At 44.9% G+C, this 21,395-nt stretch overlaps 6 protein-coding genes across 6 annotated transcripts; 4 read left to right on the top strand and 2 right to left on the bottom strand.

Moving 5' to 3' along the window:
* Positions 1-3,825: 3,825 nt before the first annotated feature.
* On the top strand, positions 3,826-7,760 carry AOL_s00007g71 (uncharacterized protein; the record flags this gene model as incomplete). The annotated part of the gene is made up of 2 exons (XM_011119972.1): positions 3,826-6,643; positions 6,700-7,760. 2 exons carry the CDS (start codon positions 3,826-3,828, stop codon positions 7,758-7,760), a joined length of 3,879 nt encoding a protein of 1,292 aa, XP_011118274.1.
* A 3,604-nt stretch (positions 7,761-11,364) lies between these two features.
* Positions 11,365-12,378, top strand: AOL_s00007g70 (uncharacterized protein; the record flags this gene model as incomplete). Its single annotated transcript, XM_011119971.1, has 1 exon — positions 11,365-12,378. One exon carries the CDS (start codon positions 11,365-11,367, stop codon positions 12,376-12,378), a length of 1,014 nt encoding a protein of 337 aa, XP_011118273.1.
* A 972-nt stretch (positions 12,379-13,350) lies between these two features.
* Positions 13,351-13,950, bottom strand: AOL_s00007g69 (uncharacterized protein; the record flags this gene model as incomplete). Its single annotated transcript, XM_011119970.1, has 1 exon — positions 13,351-13,950. The coding sequence occupies one exon, from the start codon at positions 13,948-13,950 to the stop codon at positions 13,351-13,353; it is 600 nt and encodes a 199-aa protein (XP_011118272.1).
* A 490-nt stretch (positions 13,951-14,440) lies between these two features.
* Positions 14,441-15,304, top strand: AOL_s00007g68 (uncharacterized protein; the record flags this gene model as incomplete). The annotated part of the gene is made up of 1 exon (XM_011119969.1): positions 14,441-15,304. One exon carries the CDS (start codon positions 14,441-14,443, stop codon positions 15,302-15,304), a length of 864 nt encoding a protein of 287 aa, XP_011118271.1.
* Positions 15,305-15,945: 641 nt separating this feature from the next.
* On the top strand, positions 15,946-17,214 carry AOL_s00007g67 (uncharacterized protein; the record flags this gene model as incomplete). Its single annotated transcript, XM_011119968.1, has 3 exons — positions 15,946-16,169; positions 16,266-16,351; positions 16,451-17,214. The coding sequence occupies 3 exons, from the start codon at positions 15,946-15,948 to the stop codon at positions 17,212-17,214; spliced, it is 1,074 nt and encodes a 357-aa protein (XP_011118270.1).
* A 1,760-nt stretch (positions 17,215-18,974) lies between these two features.
* AOL_s00007g66 (uncharacterized protein) lies at positions 18,975-21,317 on the bottom strand (the record flags this gene model as incomplete). Its single annotated transcript, XM_011119967.1, has 4 exons — positions 18,975-19,791; positions 19,860-20,223; positions 20,341-21,126; positions 21,197-21,317. The coding sequence occupies 4 exons, from the start codon at positions 21,315-21,317 to the stop codon at positions 18,975-18,977; spliced, it is 2,088 nt and encodes a 695-aa protein (XP_011118269.1).
* Between the last annotated feature and the right edge of the window lie 78 nt (positions 21,318-21,395).

The following is a 21,395-nucleotide window of genomic DNA, read 5'->3' as shown; positions in this document are numbered from 1 at the left end:
TTGTCATCGTCAGTGTTCAGTCACAAAATTTCGAAGTGTTGGTTGATGAGGATGGTGGTATTCGGATGTCCAAAACTGCTAGTACTCGTGAGATAACATTCAAAACCGTTTGTATTGCCCGGACGGTGGCGAATTATATTATCATTCCCACATGGTCCCCGAGTATTCAAGGCACCCCGGACCAAGCGCCCTACGAAATCCTCTTTGAAGACGCACTCAACGGGGTAAAGGATATCAACGGTTCTTTTCCTTCCGCTAACTTAGACAAGCATCAGTGGTTCCGAGAGAATGCAAATTGCCGATCCTACTAGTATCAGGACTCATATCTTTAGGGCTCCACTTGAAGGTCTGTTACACGGGTCTTAACGGAACATGAGAGCATATGCCATGCATATAAAGTGTAGATCGTTCCTCAATCCTCGGTTGTACATGCTAGCAATTATTGTATCTTGGGTTACGCTACCTGCCAAGATGTATGTGCGACGAATCCTGCCTTCTAGAGCCTCCAAATGACTGACGATAGGGATAATATTGTTATAGATCGTCGCCATCTCATAAAATAAAGGAATAAGTCGCCCATCTTGTAAGCTTGCTGAAACTGAATTGCTAGGAAGGTAGATCTTGGGGGATTGTTGTCGAAAATCCAAATATGGCGACGATAACGGTTTCCAATATCTCCGTCGCAAGAATGGAAGAAAATTATATTCCGCATAGGCTCCGAGACTAGTCCGCATATACAATAGCCTAGAAGGGGCGATAGTTTAGAAAGTAGGCAACTACCAGCTTTACCATTATCTAACCTCATAACCCAAGGCGGTCGTAATGAGAATTTGCTCGTGAAAGTTATCAAGGCAAGCAATTCTAATCGGAATCGATCACCCGCCTTGTAATACCTCCTATATTTACAAGCCTAGAACGCGCCGAATGTACATTACATACCTAAATACCCTATTCTGAAGGTTCTGCCGAGATTGTGGCCTATTAGTATACAACGGCCAAGAAGTTGGTGTTACTTCTCCATATATTGGTCGTTTTGAGTAATGTTTTCACATCTAGGTATTTTAGCCACACGTATTAATATTGACATACTACTAAGTATGTAGAGGTTCTCAAACGCTGAGCTGTTTCTAAGGAAGGGGTATACATAACGAAACTGGATGTTCCGTTGAGAGGTTTGAGACCTCTTCGAAAGCACAATCTCAATGGTAACGATTGATATCATACATTTCCCATGCATGATGTTGGCGCTGTAGTTGTTTCGCCGGATCCTGTTGCGCCTTTCTTAATTGCATGGCGCAAACAAAGAATTGTCAAGATCACAGCCGGAATGATATCATCCCGCTAATAGGCTTATATTAGCATGTTTGTCTAACTCGCTGCAAAGTACCCGCTGCGATTGATCAGTTTGCAGTAGCGAGGCACAGGGCATGCAGTGCTGCTGCAGAGGCTAAGCTAAGCTCAGCGGCCATGACTTCAGCATATGACCATGGTTGGGCTATTGTCAATCTATCTCGACGCTTTCACAATTATCCAAATGACAAAAATGAATCTCGAAATAACAATAGAAAAGCAAAAAAAACGAAACATTGTCTTTCCCTACCTCTCGCAACCCCCATTAATGTACTCCGATTCAGTGGAGATGTATTGTGTTTTCGAAATTTGTTTTTTTCCTTTCTCTTCGGGATCTCACCTTGCATCGTATTATTGCAGTTCGGCCCACAAACAACGCAGCCGAAGCCTGGCGGTGCATTCTACGTATCCTCGTTGGCTCCGGAGCTCTGGCGCTCTGGGGAAAATTGGTGATCGTATGTTTCAGTGCTGATATCATGATTGAGGGGGTGTTCAACAGTGGGACTTTTACTACCGTCTCATTTTTATTGTCGCCGTCATGTGAGGTCATGATATTCCCCGAAGCCGAATGCGCTCATGTAGCTGTAGAGTAAGCCGGTTTGAATGGACGTGCCCCGCGAGCGCTTTGACTGTGAGGATGCGGACTCCGTAAATTTTTATCTCGTTTATGGCGGCAAACAAACTCTGACGCTGCGAGATTGTTTCCAATTTTTTTCCTCAGTAAGCTTAAGACGTTTTCTCTGTATCAATTAAAATGTCATTTAGACCAGGACAAGAGTAGATGACCGGCATTGGTTTCAAAGGTATCTATGTAGACTACCTGTAAGAATGCTTGTAGAATTCGAACCTGTAACTCGAGGCTTGATAGCAATCTTTCGTTTCAGGCCAAACAAGCGAGAGATACACAAAGGCCCTGGCATTCCCTTCTATATGTCTCTTTTAGGAAATTTCCTTTTCTTCCCGGGGAGCGGAGCCTTCCTCTTTTTTTCTACGAGAAGCATAGAGTCTGAGCCTATCGCAAGCCCCGCAATGCAGTGGCAAACGGTGCCGGCCACCAGAACCCTTGGAGGGGACCGCTACAGCCGAGTTTTATCTCCCTCGCGAAACAGATCTGGAGTGTAGACGGGCGGATGATGACAGGTGGAAGAAGCGTATCTCATTCGGACCAGGTGCATTGCATGTGTTGCATGGTATGATATTGCGCCCTTAATAGATTGCTTCTTTGGAGGAGAGGCTTCGAGGCAGGGTCGATATATACTTGCTCGCCGCTTTTCTATTTTCTTGGGCGGCGTCTGTGCAATTTTCAATGTGTCAAAGATCACCATATTTTTATATCGGTCTTATACTACCTCCACCCTCCAAGTTTTCTTATATTTTTCTTGTTTAATATCGGGGTTTAGTACTGGAATTCGGGGTAATTTACCATTCAAAACATCAATCATATAACATGTTAACAACTTGGAGATTAACTAAATTCTTGGTGAATGTTTAGGCCTCCAACTTGAATCTGGATCATATCATATTCCTCAGCGACTATAAGCGCAGGGGCCACATCACTAGTATCACAATATATCGCCTTTCAGGAATATTTCGGATCTAAATTTTAGACTAAAGAGACTCCTTCAAGTTCTCTAACAACACATCGGGAAACCCTCCTCGCCTGAGCTTAGCTATCGAAAGCAAGGGACCACATCGATCCTTTTAAAAAACATTCTGGAATTTCGATCGGTTACTCGAATCTTGAACAGGAGCGGCCCTGGGCAGTATACCTGAAATTACATTTAGCGCTTACAGCAACAATCTACTACAGAGGGGCAGCGAACCGAAAACCTTTCGAATTTTGGAGGATACCAAAATTAAACTCTCTGTCAAGTGAAATACGATCCACGTGCATGATATCCTAAAAGAGATTGACTGTCGACGGGACACCTGCTTTTTGTAATACCAGCGTGGTAGTCCAGGAGTTTTATAACAATTGGTTAAGTTACAGGTTAACTTGATTGATATATTTACTGGCTATTGAGAACCTTCTTCCCACTTTGGTTTTCTCTTACCTAAGATACTGGGATTGAAGAATCTTAGGTATACCTTTATTCGAATAACTATAAACTCTTTGATCTGTCGTCTGTTAACGGGGCCGATCTGGATTACGCAACCTTTATCGAACTGGGAGGAATGGAGTATTGATATTAATATTGCCCGTAAGATTCCCAAGTTTTTGGTTTTATACCGGGATCTCCAACGGTGAGATTGGAACCGAGCCGGGGATTTCTTGATGAAATGAATTCGGAGGTAGCCCTGATGGCTCATTATGGTTTTGCTAACGTTGCTTTTCTATAGCCAGTGGTTTTATTGCATGCTTTCTTCAGCTGCTTCCCAAGATTTCATACCGAATCTATACATTTTTACGCCCCACACCCAAGTCCAAGGCCACATGCTACAATTGCCTACCAAGCATTAAGACCAAATATTAAGATGGCCTTTGCAAAATCCATAGTAACGATGCCGATGTTCACAAGATCGAGATCTCGGGGTGATAGAGATAGGGATCCTACATCAAAGAAGTGGCTATCTGGAATATCAGTTGGCAATTGGAGCTTAGGCTTAAGTTTCGAAGATGAGGAAGAAGAATTAGTAAATACATCGAATGCCGTTATGATTGATCGGTCCGAACCAGCTATATCCTGGAAAGCACAAGTCCTCTTAGCAAAATACAAGTTTGAAGCAGGGGACAATTTGGTGACCAGGAGAGAAGAGGAAGAAGAGGAAAAAGAAGAACGAGGGAACAGTGACAACGATAACCTTGTTTTGTCGTTGAGCAAAGACTTGTCTAGACCCGAAGTAACTGTCAAAGATTTTGAGGTCAAAGAACCAATATCCTCGAAATCTACTATTTCGGATTGTTTATTGGCTCGAAAAAGCGGGGAAGGAAGCGAACTCTTATCAGACGACTTGCAGTCAGCCATTTCTACAACAGCGAACACAGGGGCGGCAGAGAACGGTCAAGCGGATCTCATGACGGATCACCAGGACAGGGAGTTTTCCATCAATGGTATCGACAGCCCGGCCAAATTTTCTAGCCGGTGTGTTGCAGTTGCGGGAGGGCGTCCTGGTGGGAGCAAGGGGCCATTAAAGGCTGGGATTACAGCCAAGGCAAGCCAGGGTTTTGAGGGTGGGTCGCCACGCCCACCGATTGGGATGCCGCTAAATACCCCCACACAGCTGTCTTACACTAGAAACAAGGACAAGGCAGGCAGTGAGGGCGACGAAGGGGACGAAACCATGTCATTCTTCAATTCGCACACCACCACTGGCCAAAGTGACCCAAAGAAGGGCTCGCCTGTCCAAAAAAAGCATGGTGGTGGTGGTGGTGGTGATAGTGCGATCCATGCCGCCGTTTTTTCTTCTTCAAAATGCATAACTGATAACGGTTCTTCGTTCTCCAAGGATACAGGTACTAGTACTTGCACTTGGAGCCTGGCCGTAGATTGTGGATATTCTGTTTCTTCATCTCGGACAGGTTTGGAGGTTTGCATTAATGATACTACTAGTACTTCCCCTCTGGGTGAACGAATAAACTGGTTAGCAAGTGGGAATGATAGCGACGGTACTGATAAAAATACCAGGACGCCCGCACCTTGTTTTTTTCAGTCTGATCCTGTATCGTCGTATTCAAAATCAGGAAAAATTTCTACGTCTTCATTTCTGGAAGACGCCGAGGAGAATTCCGAGGAGGTTGGAAATAATTTCAAGAAGAACGATATCAAGAAGGACAATTGCAGGAGAATTCGGATTTTCCCTTCTGCTTCTGATACCACAACGTCGACAATTGCGACTACCATTCCTGCACCTACTACTTCCTGGAAAACATTTCCCTCGATTACTGCAAGCCACACTGATAATAACGGTGGCCTGCCTGTAAATAATAGCCAGGTCGTTAATGTTGGAGGAAGTCGCGGCGCCGGGATTACTCGATTGCATTATAATTATTCTTCGCCTTATCAACAGAGTCCAAAGTCATCCAAGTCAGGGTCGACCCAGTCTCCTGGCCAGACTCAGACTGTGGACCTCATCCGCAACACAGAACAGGACACACTCGGGACCTCTCCCACCACCTCTCCCAATCCTCAACCTCAACCTCGACATCAAAATCATTATCATCATCAACAACTTCAACTTCAATCTCAATTGTCAAATAGTTCTCTTTCATCGGTCACTCCTTCTACACCCACACCTACGTATACCAAAAGAAACCCTCCGTTTTTATCAACAGTCCTTACAACCCCTTCGGCTACTCCGTTTCCAGCAATTCCTACCTCCCCGACAGGTCACGGAGCCTCGCATAAAGTTGGTAGCGTTCTATTGTTGGACACTACATCTCCTGCATCATCTACAGCAGCCTCTCCAATCGAAATCTGTGCCACTGCTAGGGAAAGCCTGCAGCCACAAGTTCAAGTTCCAGTCCCGAAAGAGTATCATCCACAGGGTCCGACATCAGTTTCAGGTCCAGTTAGTCTACAGTCTGCTTCAGAAGGAGTAAATGAAGTAGTTCGACCCGTTACCGCCTCATCGAGTTCTGCAAGTTTATCTGCTGGGTCCTTGGGCAGCTTCAACATCCATCTTTCTCCAATCACACCCACAACACAATCAGGAAACCTATCATTATCATCTATTTCTGCCTCTACTTCGCCTGACATTTTCGCAATGGCAGCCCGTTCTGCCGCGGCCCAGAAGTCGCTTAAACGTTCAGGTGCTGCTAGGGATCAATATGCACCATTCGCCTCTAAACATGCTAGCTATGCCTCTCCTCCACCCCTAATGGATACCGCACCTTCCTCGAGTAATTCTAGCCAGGAATTTCAGATGCAAAACGACATCCACACTTTACAAACTGCTGCTAGACAACGAGAGCAAGCTGAAGTCGGCCATCGTGGTCGTGGTCGTGCTGATTCCGGATCTAGGATGCAGGGAAGTTATGTTAAGGGACATGGGAAGAGCGGCTCCGGAGGGAATGAGATCCTCGAGAGCGTTTTTGGCATCTATCCGGAGAAGAAGAGTATGGGCACTGGTGTTAGTGTCGCTGATGTCGTTGCAAGCAAGTTGTTCAAATGGGGATCTAAGAAAGAAGCCCCCAGTACCATCCCCACGCCAAGTAGGGAGAAAGTTACTCTGCAACGATCGCAAAGACATCCCCACCATCCGTCGATGTTCGTAGGTGGTGTTCCACAGCAAGTCGCCCGTCCTCCATCCTCACATCAAGATCGCGACCAAGATTATCATCCATCGCAAAGAGGTATGTAGCTTATTCTCTATTACGTAAAAAATTCGGCTAACTGTGGGTACCTGCAGATGACATGCTTCACTCGCGAGCCTCCAACCTGGATCAGGCTAAACTCGACGAACTTATGACCAGACAGAAGCTGCTCGAAGATAGGATCAACCAATTGAAGATGGAACGGGATCAACTTATGGAGGCGAACAACCAACCCCCGCCACAGCCCCAACCCCTCCCGCTAAAACCCCACCATGAGGCTGCTCAACCTCCACGCCAAATTTCATATGTGCCGGTCACAATCCAACCGCTTCGTATTTCATCCAATCCTCCTGCACGGGTTCCAGATCTTCGTCATAGTCACTCTATGTCTTCGGCTGTTCACGCCCGCCAGATGGCAGAGCCTCTTGACCTCCCCATTCAATTCCCTCTTCCTCCCCAGCAGCCGCAATCACAATATTCGCAGCCGCTTAATTCAACATCGCCTGGTCGCGGACGTAGCGCACGCGCTTTCCCTTCTTCAAAACACATACAACCGCTGAAAACAACACCGATGGCCATTCCATCTGCTATCCGACAAGATCCAGCTGCAACATCCATTCACTATGCTTCTCGTCCATTGCCTCAGCCACCCATCGATGCTACCCCGCCTCCAGAATACGAGCCCCCAGAACAGTCATATAGCCGTCAATACCGTGACATGAAGGTCAAAACCGCCTCTCCAAATTCTGGTATGGTTATAACACAAGACGTTATCCTAGAAGAACCGATTCCAAACCCAGACGACGAGAAGTACCCAGGGTCGCCAAGAGATGATGTCGATGCCGAGGATATTCTAGGTTGGTTTGAGACTCTGAAGTTCGCGAGTACTGGGCCAAGGGGTCGAGGTCCTATGGCACCACTGCCTCGCCCTGAAGCCGGTGACATTAAGATTGCTCCTAGAGGAGGAGAAAAGTCACCTGTACCTGAGAGCGCTACTACAGGATACTTTGATGTCAAGCTTCCTATACATACACAAAAGCAACACGCTACCTTTGATATTAATGGAGCGAGGAAAGACTGGAACACGGGCCGAAAGAAAAGAAGCGAGCCGAAGTTGAGGGACTACCGCGAAGACATGCGCCTCGCCGCAGTATAGAAAGCTGTGGAAGAGATGTGTATGCCACCCCGTGAAACGCTTGGTTATGGGTACATCGTAGAGGGGAGATCGAAAGAAGAAGACGACGATTATACAATCGACACACGAGTTGAAAGAGATTCCACGATCGACTCCACGTCGACTTCTGCCACTTCTGTGCCAAACTGGGATGATCCTTCTTTTGAGGAATATTGCCACCAGGATGACAACGACGGAGAAGCCACTGGAAGCGATAAAGAAGCACACTACGGGCAGCTACACAGGAGAATCGATAAACTTTCTCCTTTGCCCAGTATAGAACCTCTGAGGCCCCGTAAGGTCAAAATATTGCGACGTGCCATAGGATCTTCAAATTTGAAATCCCGAACAACATGTGAGTTTGTTGCGGCTGAGCCAATAAATCCCTATAGAGAGGGCCTTCAGTGGTCAATCAAGAGAAACCGACGATGGTGGTAAATATTACCAGTTATATTGTGCCACTTTTCCTTCTTATGTATATGATTCCCATTCCCTATTTCCTTTGTAATTATACTTTTTTTTTTCATGCACATCGCCGATAACGGCTTACTACTTTCAACGGAAGGGGTTTTACTTCCCTACAACGAATACTATTCGTTGAACTATGCTCTGGATTTCTTATGTCAATGACTAGCGATATACTTATAGGGTAACTGTGTGGTGGCTTTTCTTTCTTACACTTATAGTGTTTGTGTTTCTGTTTTTCCATACATATGTTATAGCAATAGGATATGGGTTCGGTGTTTTTTTCTGGCGTTTCTACATCTCTCAAATTTCGAATACAAGATTTCGGATTAGTAGCTTTCATTTTGGCTACGAACTGTCCTCTGACCTCATACGCTCCTAAATTTCTCTTATTCCTCAACTTTCGGGTTTCCTCTATTTTAAAGTTGCTCACTAGATGCCTGAAGTAGTGTATACATATATTCTTCCTCAAGCTGGGCTTGACCCAGGGAATGAACAGACGTCTAGACCCACTGTATCTTCGCTGCACAATTGCATGATAGAAACCTGCAGTCTAGAAGACCCTGACCAAATTTATAAACACCATTTCCAAATCGGATCCACAAACCCAACCTCAGTCCACAAGACTATATCAGCCCTACCATTTATTTCCGAGGCATAAAAGCCCAACAACTTAACTAGTGGCTTTGCAAGCTCTATCCAACTGAAACATCTACAAGATCCCAGGCTCTTTGTAGCGACAAGAAGCTGACAAAAGCTTGAAGAGGGCATTCCGGAACGACGTCCTTCATCCAATTAGAAGCAGGATCTGGGTCTTATGGCGCAACTGGTTAGCGCGTCCGGCTGTTAACCGGGAGGTTGTAAGTTCGAGCCTTACTAGGACCGATTCTGAATTTTCTTTTTGCGTTGTACGCAGTTGCGTTGTGCTGGCGATTTTTTTGGTGTTCTTTTTTTCTTCAGCGATTTAGTGATCAGGCAGTCCTAGCTGCGCAAACTGTCTGGGACTTAAGGTCAAGGCACTAACCTCAATTGAATGTTCATTTTTCATTTTCAAGAAATAGAGGTTTTGGAAGCGATACTTAAAAGGGCGTAGACCCCAAAGAGGCAATTGCAATTGTAGTCTGGTGGAGCACCCTGTGAAACGTTAACAGGCAATTGGGCCCGATTAACTATTCGTCTCCACAAACGCCATTGCATTGTCTCAACGTTGCAACAGGTCCACGAAACCGACCCTAATTAAATGAGGTTCTTTCTATCTCGTGGAACTATTCTAACCCGTTCAGGACGCACTTATTTATTTATCTCTGTTAGCTGTATATTAAATAAAATTCGCGATGGATCTGTCCTGCCATGCAGCTGATCCGCGACGACAACTGTAAATCGAGAATCAATCAATATTTATATTTTTTATTAATTTTAATATAGATGTTAAAAGGCTTCATCGATCTCATATTATGGAAGGAGTCTCATCCTTGACGTCTGCAAATAATCAGCATCTAATTGACTATGTGTTTGCCTTTTGACTTGTATATTTGCAACTGATCTGATATATATCATCATAGTCCTCCCTTTGCAACGTCTATCAACAGGACTAGGTCAACTCGAGTACTCGTGCCTACCTAACGATTCAGCTTTGATCAACGAAGGTATATATTGTTATAATTATAAAATTAATGATCCATAGTGACCTCCATCTCGCCCGTATTATATCAAGAAGTTTTTATTCCCTGGATGTAAGTACGCGATCTATCCCTATACATTCCCTTGAGTGCCTGCAGTCTTGGAATAGGCGCCTTCGTTCCCAGATGCTCAAATGCTAAAACATGCAACCACGCACTGAATGTCATAAAATGATATGATGGATTCGATTGTCGAAAACGTCGAAATACACTCGGCTAGATACGACTGACTCGGGTCTGGATATGAATACCAAGCTTCTACTCAAATATTTATTCATGGTCTTCATGATCATATGATATCCTGATTAGCACGCAATTTTGGTTCAGTAATTATATTATAAGAACATATTTTGAGGCTGTGGTTTATTTTTCCCGCATGACTAACCCGCATATATTATAACATACCGGTTGGGTAGGTGGATCGTACTAACATTTGGTACTACCTGAACGAGCCGGTACTCTCGTCAGCATGAAGAACTTGTATCAAATCTGAAGGCGGTGACCTCAATGAGGTATTGGACCCTTCAACGTAGCAAACTTGATATCTTTTATATATGTCGTTATATATATATATGCATGTCCAATTAGGGTTAATTTTAGTCCGAGTTTCCCGTCGCACGGGTTAAAACCGTCCAAAAGAAAACTTTAAAGCGGGAATTTAGGTAATTGGTTAAGGTATTGCTACACAGCTGCAATATCTCTTGCTTTTGTTTGCTAGGAACAGCTGAGAAACGACTCCGCCTACGGCTACTTAGGTGGGTATCCTGACCTTAGAGGCCAGATTAGTACTTAGTGCAGAGAGCTATAGGTTATGCAACCGCACAGGCACTTGTAAACGACGTTCCTCTTCAATTTTCACCGGCAATTCGGATCGACGCATGTATCTAGAGATAAGAAACTCGAGGCTACCTTAGCTTAGCTGCATAAGCGGGTATAATAGCTGTTATCCGGATATAACAGTGCACACCTGTCTAATACAAGACGAAAAGGGTGGTGACACACACTTGTGGTGACACAGAAGGCGCAACGTCATTGGGCTCCAACCGGCAACAGGGTCAACACATCAACGCGCATCAGACGGCACAGACGGCACAAAGGAAGAGGAAATAAAATAACTATTCGAATCGAACAACATGATCATACGATGGAATATATCAATCATCGAAATTGAAAAGCAAAAAAACCGACGATGATAATGATTATAAAAAGCCGGTTAACGGACGCTTTGCTAAATCATCATCAGCATCAGCAGTCAGCCTTCTCAGTTCTATCTCTCTCTCTCTTTAGGCACTGGGCTTTACATTCCTTTGATTGGTCAATTGAACATTCGATATTCGTCGATATTTCGAATTTCCACCTTTTTTTACATCCTTCTCATTCTCTTCAAGCCTTTATTTGTGAAACATCGAAGTAAATACCACTATTGTTATCCCTCCCTCAAGATGTATCTTCCAACTGGTACATCTGCCGTTATCGCCTTCTTGAGCTGTGCTAGCTCAATCTACGGGCACGCACTTATCGCCGATGCATACGGCAATGCGAATGAAAAAGTTCGCAGCCGAGGCCTGGGTACCACTTCGTGGTATAACAAAGGCCCTTATGGCACAGACTTGCACCCTTGGCAAACCGAAGTGTCCATCTTCGCAAGCAGCGCCATTCCTTGCTGCCACAAACCACGCAAATACCAACCTCAAGGCTGCGGCTTGAACCTCGGTCTAGTATGGCGGAAGGAAATCAGGCCTAGTGCGTGGCTTATGCTTCATGGATGGCACAGCCCCACTATTCAGAACTTATTCCAAGCTCAGCGTGGTTATTCTCTTGATGTCAAGGAGGAAGTAAATAAGTTCGTAGGGACAAATATGGTTGCGCAAGTCACGGCGGGAGGCTGGCTAAGAATGCGGGTTCACCAAGTCAACGCCGATGGTGCTGGTCCTTTCATGTGCAAATTGGATCATACGGGCATAGGAAACGCCTTTGGTCCATTACAGAACCTCAAGGAAAACATCCACGGCGACAAACACTCCATCAACCTCGGCACTATTCACAAAGGAAATCTTTGGATAACCTATGTTCTTCCTACAGATCTCCGATGCACTGGTTCTTATGGCAATATGAAAAACATTTGCTTGATTCGCTGTGAGAATAAAGCCGCGAACGGGCCCTTCGGCAGCTGTGTCCTAGTTCAACAGATCGTTACGAATGTGCCCGAGCCTAAGCTAGTCCCTAAGCTAGTCGTCACACCGAAGCCCGCCGTACCGGCACCTGTTCGTCCTCCCACGAAAGAAGAGCTCAGTGTGGCACTAGGTGGAGAAGTCCTCCCCAAGACGGTTACAGTGTACCTTAAGGAGCAACAGAAAATCCCTGCCGAAGAAAAGGAAGTTCTGGCTGAAGCTGAAAAGGCAAACGAAGAGGCTGCTAAGGATGATGAAAACGTTGCTATGCTCGACTACTACTAGTAAGAGCGATGATAGCAAGTGAAGATAACTTACGAAGTATGAATTATGAACTATGAATTATGAATCACGAATTGAAAATTACGAATTATGAATAACGAATTATGAGTTATGAGTTATGAGTTATGAGTTATGAGTTATGGATCTGATTGGTGGAGGGTTATCAATCGCGGGACTAGAAATTCTAGTTTACGTTGTCGAAATGGAATTCAAATTTACGTTTAAACTATTCCTGTACATAGAAACGAAAGGCATTAGACTTCAATTCCGGTCAAAAATTGGTTGAATGATATATTATATCAAAGCTAGATACAATCGTCTCATGAATCGCGATCGGTCATGATTCGAGCTTGGATTAGTTTGCTCGCAGAGGTCCGCCTATATATCCCTCAAAGATTCCCTACACACATAACTCGCCACTTCGTAGATAAGAAGACAAATTAAATTAAATTGATTGTCAGTTCAAAAGCGACTAGGAAACATGCTTCCAAGGAAATATGCCCAAAAGCTTGGTAGAAGAAAGCGGACTAGGGTATACTAGGATTGATAAACGTTAATCCAATAAATCGTGATATACGAAAAGAACATCTGGGGCACGGGTTCGTGTACGGCTTTAATCGGTCTTTAGTAGCATCATTGCCTCTTCAGTGGAATACATTATATCTGTACTACAGTAAACTTTGAATTTAAGAAGAGGGGTTTCTATCTTACAGCAGATATAGTGTTGGTTCGTTGGAAAGGGATTTTGTCGGCTACTACAGAAGCTATAGAGCATCCGAAAAGTAGATCCTAGACATGAGGCCTACTCTGAGAGTACGGCTAATTTTGGGTCTAGTCCTCTGCGAGCACAATGTTTACATTTTCAAAGATCTTATTGGCACAAAGTTAAAATGATATATGATTCTGTTGAATATTTACCACCAAAATGAGAGATCTCCTGACTCCAATTCTTCGAAGAACCTCTTAGCGAAGCGCTTACTTGCAGCGCAGAACCTTCTCTTTCAAGAGCTGCATTTCCGCCGAAAGCTTTAACTGCGACTTCCTTTCTTTTTCCTTCTTTTGATGTTCCAATTCAATCTCTTCGAGCTGCTTATCAGTTGCAATGAAAGTCCCACAATAGAGGCAAAACTCATCCCAAGCCTTTTCGGTGTCCTCGCCCCAGATGTAACCAATCTCTTTCATACCTTCCAGTCGGAGCCCAATACAGGTAAGTTTATCATGCCAGAGCTTTCCATTATGCTGAGGGAGCTTCTCATTATTTGGAACTTCATACTTCTTCGTTACTTCGCCAACGTGAGCATCGATGATCTTGGCAGGGCGTCGAAACCCATCGCTTGCCGCTTTCTCAAGAGCAAAACGGAGATGATCATCGATGAAATACTCGAAATCCTTGCCACCACCGTATTCTCCACCAAAGTGAATTTCTAGAGGCTTTTCAGCCGATTCGGAGAGTGTGAGGGACAAAGGGTAGTCGTCGAGAAATCCGATGACATGCTTTCCGATAAGGCTGGCTGGGTCAAGAGCGTTGGTAATATGGAGTATATGCTTTGGACGAGGTTTTAGACGGACACTCATTCTAACCAGTGGTATACACATCAGCAAAGTATCGAGGGGAGGAACATAAATTTCAGCCTCATAATTGAACAGTGAATAATCTTGATTTTGGATGATTCGGACCTTGAAATTCGATGACACTACATTGATAACTGTAATATTAGCGGAATATGTTACAATAAGTGAGATTATGGTAGAAGCATGGAATAAGAGGATCTATTTAGAGTGCCAACCCTTAACAAACAGGCCATGGAAATCAGCTAGATGTCTCTTTTTGGTGGTTTGGTTTAGAATTGATGATGATTGGGGATTTCGTTCAAGAAGATGGGGATGGGGGGGGGGGGGGGGGGGGGTTGATGGTGGTTGGTGTTCTGGCGTAGTGGAAATGTGTCACAGACCCATCAACTTGGACGGCCCCGGATAAGGCATACTAATTAATCCCCATCAACAACTGTTCCAACCACCCCTTCCATGTGCTGTTGGCTTCTGGAATCACCTCTATCATTTCGAGATGCCTAAAGCAAAGCTTCCATCACCTCCGAAAACACCTCCTACGAACCCGGAGAACGTTGAAATCGTTCCATTCGCTGGTCCGGGCGAGAATCCTGCAGTGCTCGCTGGTCTTCTCTTAATATCAGCTACACCGGTCCATCAATATCCTCTCACTCTCAGTTTTCGACAGCCTCGGAGGTACCCCCTCGATTTTCAAATCCACAGTTCTGTCCTTGGTCAGTTCTTCAACATCGAAATCTGCGATTTGCTCCGAGAGCATCTCTCAAAAGTAAGCAGTGTTCACCCTCTCAGAGTCATTGATGCAGCATTTGGGTCGAAAAAAGTGGAATACTCTGCTCCATATTCCTTGCGTTATCGACATCTATTTCGGAAAAAACGAGTCGACGAATATAAACTCATTGGCTTGCAACTTGAAGGAATGAACAGAATGGGGTGGATTTGGGCAGAGGACTTGGATCGTTCGTTCGAAGAAGGCCAAATCAAGGCATCGGTATACATTCCAACTAAGGCGGTCCCAACAATCCATCGGCCGAGGCGGATGGAAAAGCTGTCTTTCGAAGATTTTAAGAAAGCAATGGTATTGAAAAGGGCATCCAACATGCATGGTGGTCCTGGGGTGGTCCAATTTGTCTTGCAGGGCTGCGACAAGGACAAGAAGGGGGATTTATCACCCTGCGAAGTTGCAGAGCTGGAGAAAATGCTGGACGATATCGAAGCTGGCCGGAAGGATATACGGTTGCTTGCAGTTGAGCAGAAAAAAGGCAGTGGCAAAGCTCGGACGTTTGACGAGTCAAGCGATCTTTCGGAGCTGAGTGACCATGATTCCATATGTTCTGACAGTGTGCCTTTCGACATCAGATGACATAATTCTTTCATCGCCTTCGCGTCTGTATGTGCACTCGAAGAGCCTTTTAGTATGCTATCATTCAACTAGCCCAAATATTGAAATGCAAGACATACCTCTCCTTAGCTCCAAGACTCGTTTCTAATGGCAATTCGTTCCCAGTTTAGCTAAATTAGACCTCGTCACGAAAAGTTGTTGAAAGATTCAGAAGCCCTTATATTTTGCGAGTTGAAGAAACTCAGCTTGTGACTAGCGAGCTTCTTGGTGAACAAACATAAGCAGCACCAAGGCCGGCTTCTAGATAAGAGATTCTTCGGCTCTAAAGTGGTGTTCACGATTTCTAGATGGGGGAGAGGGCGCCACCATCGCACTCCCAGATCCCGCATCATAGTATACTAGTATTCTGCAAAGCACGAACCCCTTTGTTTCCCTCGAGATATTGGGCAGTCTCTATCAAAATGCTCTCCTCAAAGTTCTTGACATTGCAACTTTGCGCCAATCTTCTCCTTCCGTTCAACTAGTGCTTCTACTATACTCTCCTTGGTTCCTATACTCCTGCCTTATTACTTCTGATATATATATACGGATCCGCCACCGTTCCTGTGAAGGAAAATAATTTTCTGCACGGAAGCTCCCCCCATCTTTTTACGTTTTCAACAATGGAGACAAATATTATATCTCTTCCTGCCGACGCCCACGACAAGATCGCGACAAACTTGGTAGCAAGAGACACCCTGTCTCTATCCCTATCTTGTCGACGTTTTCGACGAACACTTGGCCCGACAAACAAGTTCCTCTGGTTTGCAAAGCTTTGCTTGCCACGACTCTCCGCTAGCGAGAATGGAGATCACCCTTTCACCCCCTTTAATCCTTCTCGAAATTGGTACGCTGAATGTGTTCGTATCATGAATTCATGCGGTCAACGGAATAGATGCGCCTAGTGCTTGGCGATGGGTGAAGGTCTGATGCGGAAATCTAGGGTGAGATATTTCATTCATGACAAGCGTACGGGAGGTAAAACTGGGTGGCCTATTTGTATCTCCTGCTACGACGAATTTTATGAATGTGAGTGGTATAAATTTTATTGATTTATTAGCAGAAGAAGAATACAGTGACAGTTTATGGGGGTGTTTTGAGCCGCTACTAACTTTTTTTTTTTGTTAGGTTACGATTCCTTCCAAGAATCTCACATAAAATTGCCGAACCTACCTCGGGTCGCCAGAAGCGTCAAGCACACGAGTGGCGCAACCGGGTTACTTCAAAACATCAATAGAATCGTCATTAGAAAATCAGAGGCCACTTCTATTATAGAACGGCACGCCAGCTCCTCGAAAGTCATCTGCTCCGAGTCAAGAGACTTCTCATCCCGTTTTAACTCTAGTATACAAAAATACATTAAAACTGCAGATATTTCTATTGAGTCTCTGATGGTTGGATATGACGGCTTCTACAAGCGCTTCCATTTCATCTTTTCCGTCGAAAATTTTAGACGATTCGTTGGAGAAGTCCTAGTTGCGGAGACTATCGGCTCTTTCGCCCTTCGAAACGAGGATGAGAAAGCTGACGGATTTGTCACGAGACTATTCGAGATTTTCAAACATATCTATAGGAATACCGACAATTTTGGGGACAATTTGAGACGAAAAGCACTAACCAAGGTTAAGGCGCAGGATTGCCTCAACGTCTTATTCGGGGCTAATGACGACCAACCTACCCCACTCGCTCAAATTTCCGATAGAAAGTATCTTAGGGATTGGATGGAGGAGTGGTTCAAAGCTAGCGCTTGGGGGAAGCACTTCAAAGGCCACAAATATCAACATTTAAAATGCAGCATTTGCGCCAAGGACATGCCCACTGCCAACTGCTGGTATCACGGAAACCTTGCCGAGGATTTCCCAGGAAGGTGGATAGTAGCTCATTTTTTTTGAATATCACCCTCAAGCATTGAAGCTGAATACAAGAAATGACGGTTCTGAATAGTTCAAGATTCATCTGGAAGGTGACTTTCATCTTTCTTGATTGTTCTTGGGGCTAGACTCCCAACTCATTGCTTCTATGCTAGGAGCTTATGGCAACCCCCCCGGGGGGGGGGGTCTTCAAAATAGCCCTTACATTATCTCTTTACTTATGCGTACTTTTTACTGATACTCCTTTTTTATAATCCTTGTGAATTCATAAACCGCGTCATCCGCATATAAATATATACCACCCACGATATTATATAGAGTGAACTATAAACCTACGGTACTTTGATGTGCACTGTCAAGCTCGTTCATCTATCCTTAATACAATAATAGTGGAGTGCTGCAAAGCACACTACCAGTCCTTAAAAGCTTGGCTATAGCACTGACGTCGACATACCTGTTTGAGTAATTTGTCGAGCCTGCAACGACTACTCGACTAAGCCAAGCTGATTTAGCGTCGAGGCTGCCGCATGGCCATTGGGCTCGTAGTCCAAGGCAGAGGTGAGCGTCCCCAAGACGCATGGGCTCGTTGCCAAATGTCACACAAATACCAACGCAAGAGATACATAAAATACCACACATGTGCTTCGAGAACCACCATCCATCCATCCATCCATCCACGAGCTCACGTGGTCAAGTTAATACGAAATATCTATTATAGATACCGATATTTTCCGTCTTTTGGTACCCCTAGTCTGATAATTGGGATAACCTGGAGGTACCATATGTGAAGCCGCCTGTAAATACATATTTGGTTTTTGATAGTAGGAGGCGGCGTACGATTCGCATATAAGCTAGCTAGTCTGCAGCTGGTGCAAGCTAATATCGAACCAGTTGTACATGTGTTTATAAATGTACAGCTCATCTGTAAAAATAGACTAACTGAATGGCCGTATGGAGGTACCAGCTGCGCAAGCCCAGCACTACTCAATGCCAGAGATAACAATGCGCAACGACCACAAATGACAAGTGCTTTCAGAAGGTTAAACAATCTCGTGACAATCCTTGCTATCTATAAATTTCCAAGCCCTTTCAAATTGGAGATATACTGATATAATTAAGTCCGTAAATAGATCCAAAAGGCTTATGAGTTAACTAGTTGTCGTTCTACGCAAACATCAATTAACACGACAATCGATCTTGCCGCATAATTGTGGGTTATTATTATACCCTATCAGTCCTGATAAATGTACTGTATACTCGCTCTACTGGCAGCACGATGATAGATAAATCCCGCAGGGCTCTCGTAGAAGAAGGGAGGTTCCCCCAAACGGAGGATTTACACAATAGTTTCTGATTCCAGAATTACTCTAGCTCTAGGTAATGAGGTGTGGGGGACTATCAGGAATGGTTATTGAAAGAAGCTTCACGGCCAAGACGACAAATAGTTTTAATAGGAGACTAAAGAAATAACTCATGAAGCTCTACCTAAAATGTGCTGTTTCCCGCCAGAATTCAGTCTTCAGTGAAATGTTTGAAAATAGTCAGAGATATATATAATATAAATTATTAGAAACTAGGCCATTTCGTATACTATACAAAAGTGCTTAGAATCTCTTTCTTTAAGACATCCCTCTCGTTAAGGTATTATCATTACACTACTTCCCACCATCTGACTGACCCAGACACTCAAACCGTCAAAAGCGCCATCAGGGATATATAGTAAACCCAATATAAAGGACCCTGCCTCACTCCAAGATTAAAGAGTTTTTTCCAACGATGGATTACTCGTAGAAGGTCAACGGGAGGTCCAAAGCTTCGCACTGCTCCTCTTCGTCCAGATCAACCTGCCCACCATTCCACTGAAGCCATCGCATCTTTCGGTTGTGGCGGTTGAACTTCTGCCATCTACCGGTTGCCTCAATTTGGTTCAAAGTTCCCCAGTAGTTTCGAGCCTTCAAGTACGCCTTTGGAGGATTAGGGTCCTCCGATTTGATGAAAGAGGACCAGTAATCAACGATCAATTGCTGGAACGGAATGTCCAGCTCGTTTCTTTGGAACTCGCCACTGTAGGTAGTCATTCCAAGTACGAAATCAACTTCTCCAGAGTGACATTTGAAGTATTCCTGATCTGGATCCCCGAGAGGATGTTCTGGTGACTTTGGAGGTTCGCATTGCGACCCGGTCCACCAAAGTGGCTGATAAGTCCTGTTGAAGGTGAAGGTATAGACATCGCCAAGTGTGTTGTGCTTTCTGCCCGAATATGCAGTAGCCCAGCTTTCACACTTGAAGTTTATATCAGTTAAAATTCTAATGCTAACGTTCTGGCCTCCGTAGGGGATCGCCGGGGTGGGGAACTCTGGAAGGGAGGCCATAGCGACGAGATCCTTTGGTTCACCATGTAAGAAGTATGAAGATCTTTGTGCGATCGGTGTGAGTAAATCGATAGCAGATGCGTTAGGATCCGTGAAGTCTAGTCCGGTCATACCGCCCTCGTCACGATTAGCACCAATCATGATGGGGACACGAGCCATGTAGCCTGGACCACCGGTGATCGGTAGTGTCCTGCTATGGAATATATTGTAGTCTACTACTGGGACACTATGACACAAGAATTCATAAGCGATAGGTTCAGTTGAAGGTTATATGGATCGGGGACTAAATCTCACCTGGCCCTTGCGGGGAGTAGATTCAAAACATCGGGATGGAGATTCCTCAAGCAGTGAGCCTTATTGGCTGCAGCATTACAACCAGTCATCTGCAAGATTACATTGCCAGTCTCCTGTGTGGCTTCTGCAAGGGTGGTATAATTGGTGAAGCGTCCAGGGTAACCTCTCCAGCCGCTGGGCATGCTTTGTAGGATACCGCCAGAGAAAAGACCCTCGGCTTTCGGGCTTGCTATCATTGCCCTGACAGCCGCAGCACCAGCGGAGTCTCCTGCAAGTGTAACTTTATTTGGGTCACCTCCAAAATGACGGATGTTCCTACGGACCCACTTGAGGGCTGTGATCATGTCGCCGAAGCCGTAGTTACCTGTGTGCCAAACAAGATTTGTGAGCGCTTTTCTAGATATCGCGAGACTGCGAAGAGGGACAGTAAAAAGAAGAAGAAGAAAAATTGAGGACGTCAGGTGACCCTTTTTATACATACCCTTGATAGGAGTGCCATCAATAGCAAGATAGCCAAATGTTCCAAGTCTGTAGTTGATCTTGACGACAACAATATCACCTCTAGCGGCCATTGCCACTCCATCGTAATTTCTAATGTTTCCGCTGTTTCCGGTGAATCCACCACCATGAAGCCAAAACAGGACGGGTTTCAACTTCTTTTGACCTGCACCCGGAAGGTATGGTGTTGCAATATTCAAGAACAGGCAATCTTCGCTACCTCCCACTGGGCCGCCTCTCCAGCCCTCGTTTTGGTAGCAGACTTCACCAAATTCCAATGCGCTGACTGCACCAGTAGCTTGTCGCACTTTGGAGTGGACAAATCGACCTGGGAAGTCTGCGTACTTAATTCCGTCAAATCTCCAACCGTATTTATCTCTGAAGCCAGTAACCTGCATACCCCCAGCAGGGACCTCGATTTGGTATGGAGCCGAGTTGTCGGTGAATGTGTAATTGCTCCACGCTCCAGAGTGAGTACACAAGGTAGGAAGTCTCCTGCTGCAAGAGACTGTTTTTATATTTAGCGTCCTGCCGAGCCTAATAGCTTTACAAGGTCCCGAGCTCGGAGATTTTATCCAAAAGAGTTGGACTGGTGAGTATTTCCCGAGGTAGACCTGGTATGCCAAGCTGCTGTTGACACCCGCAAAGAAATCCTGGGTATCTGGTGACCAGACATCTTCGGTCAGTTGGTCACAAACCAACTTGCCTTGAGAATAAGTTTTATCTTTCTCAACAAGGATTGCAGAGGCCGATTTTGGGGAATTCTCAGCTGTGAAAAAGAGTGTCCTGTTAGATTTAAAAGCCTTCAGATATTATGTCCCTCGTTTCCATATACTTACCAAGGAAGTCCTCTTCCTTTAAGATCGTGAGCGACGACCCTAGAGAGGATAAAGAGGGGGCGGCAATTGCCTGCTGAAGGCAACTGGCCGCACAGAGGACGGCAAAAGTGCTTGGTCTCATGTTGTCTGTTTAGATACCCACAGCTGCTTCTTGCCCACTGATGGAATGTAAAATGAATTCGTCTCCATTACGGGGTTA

This window comes from Orbilia oligospora (assembly GCF_000225545.1).
Source record: "Orbilia oligospora ATCC 24927 unplaced genomic scaffold scaffold00007, whole genome shotgun sequence".
Lineage (NCBI taxonomy): Eukaryota > Fungi > Ascomycota > Orbiliomycetes > Orbiliales > Orbiliaceae > Orbilia > Orbilia oligospora.
This window is presented reverse-complemented; position numbering and strand designations above follow the sequence as displayed.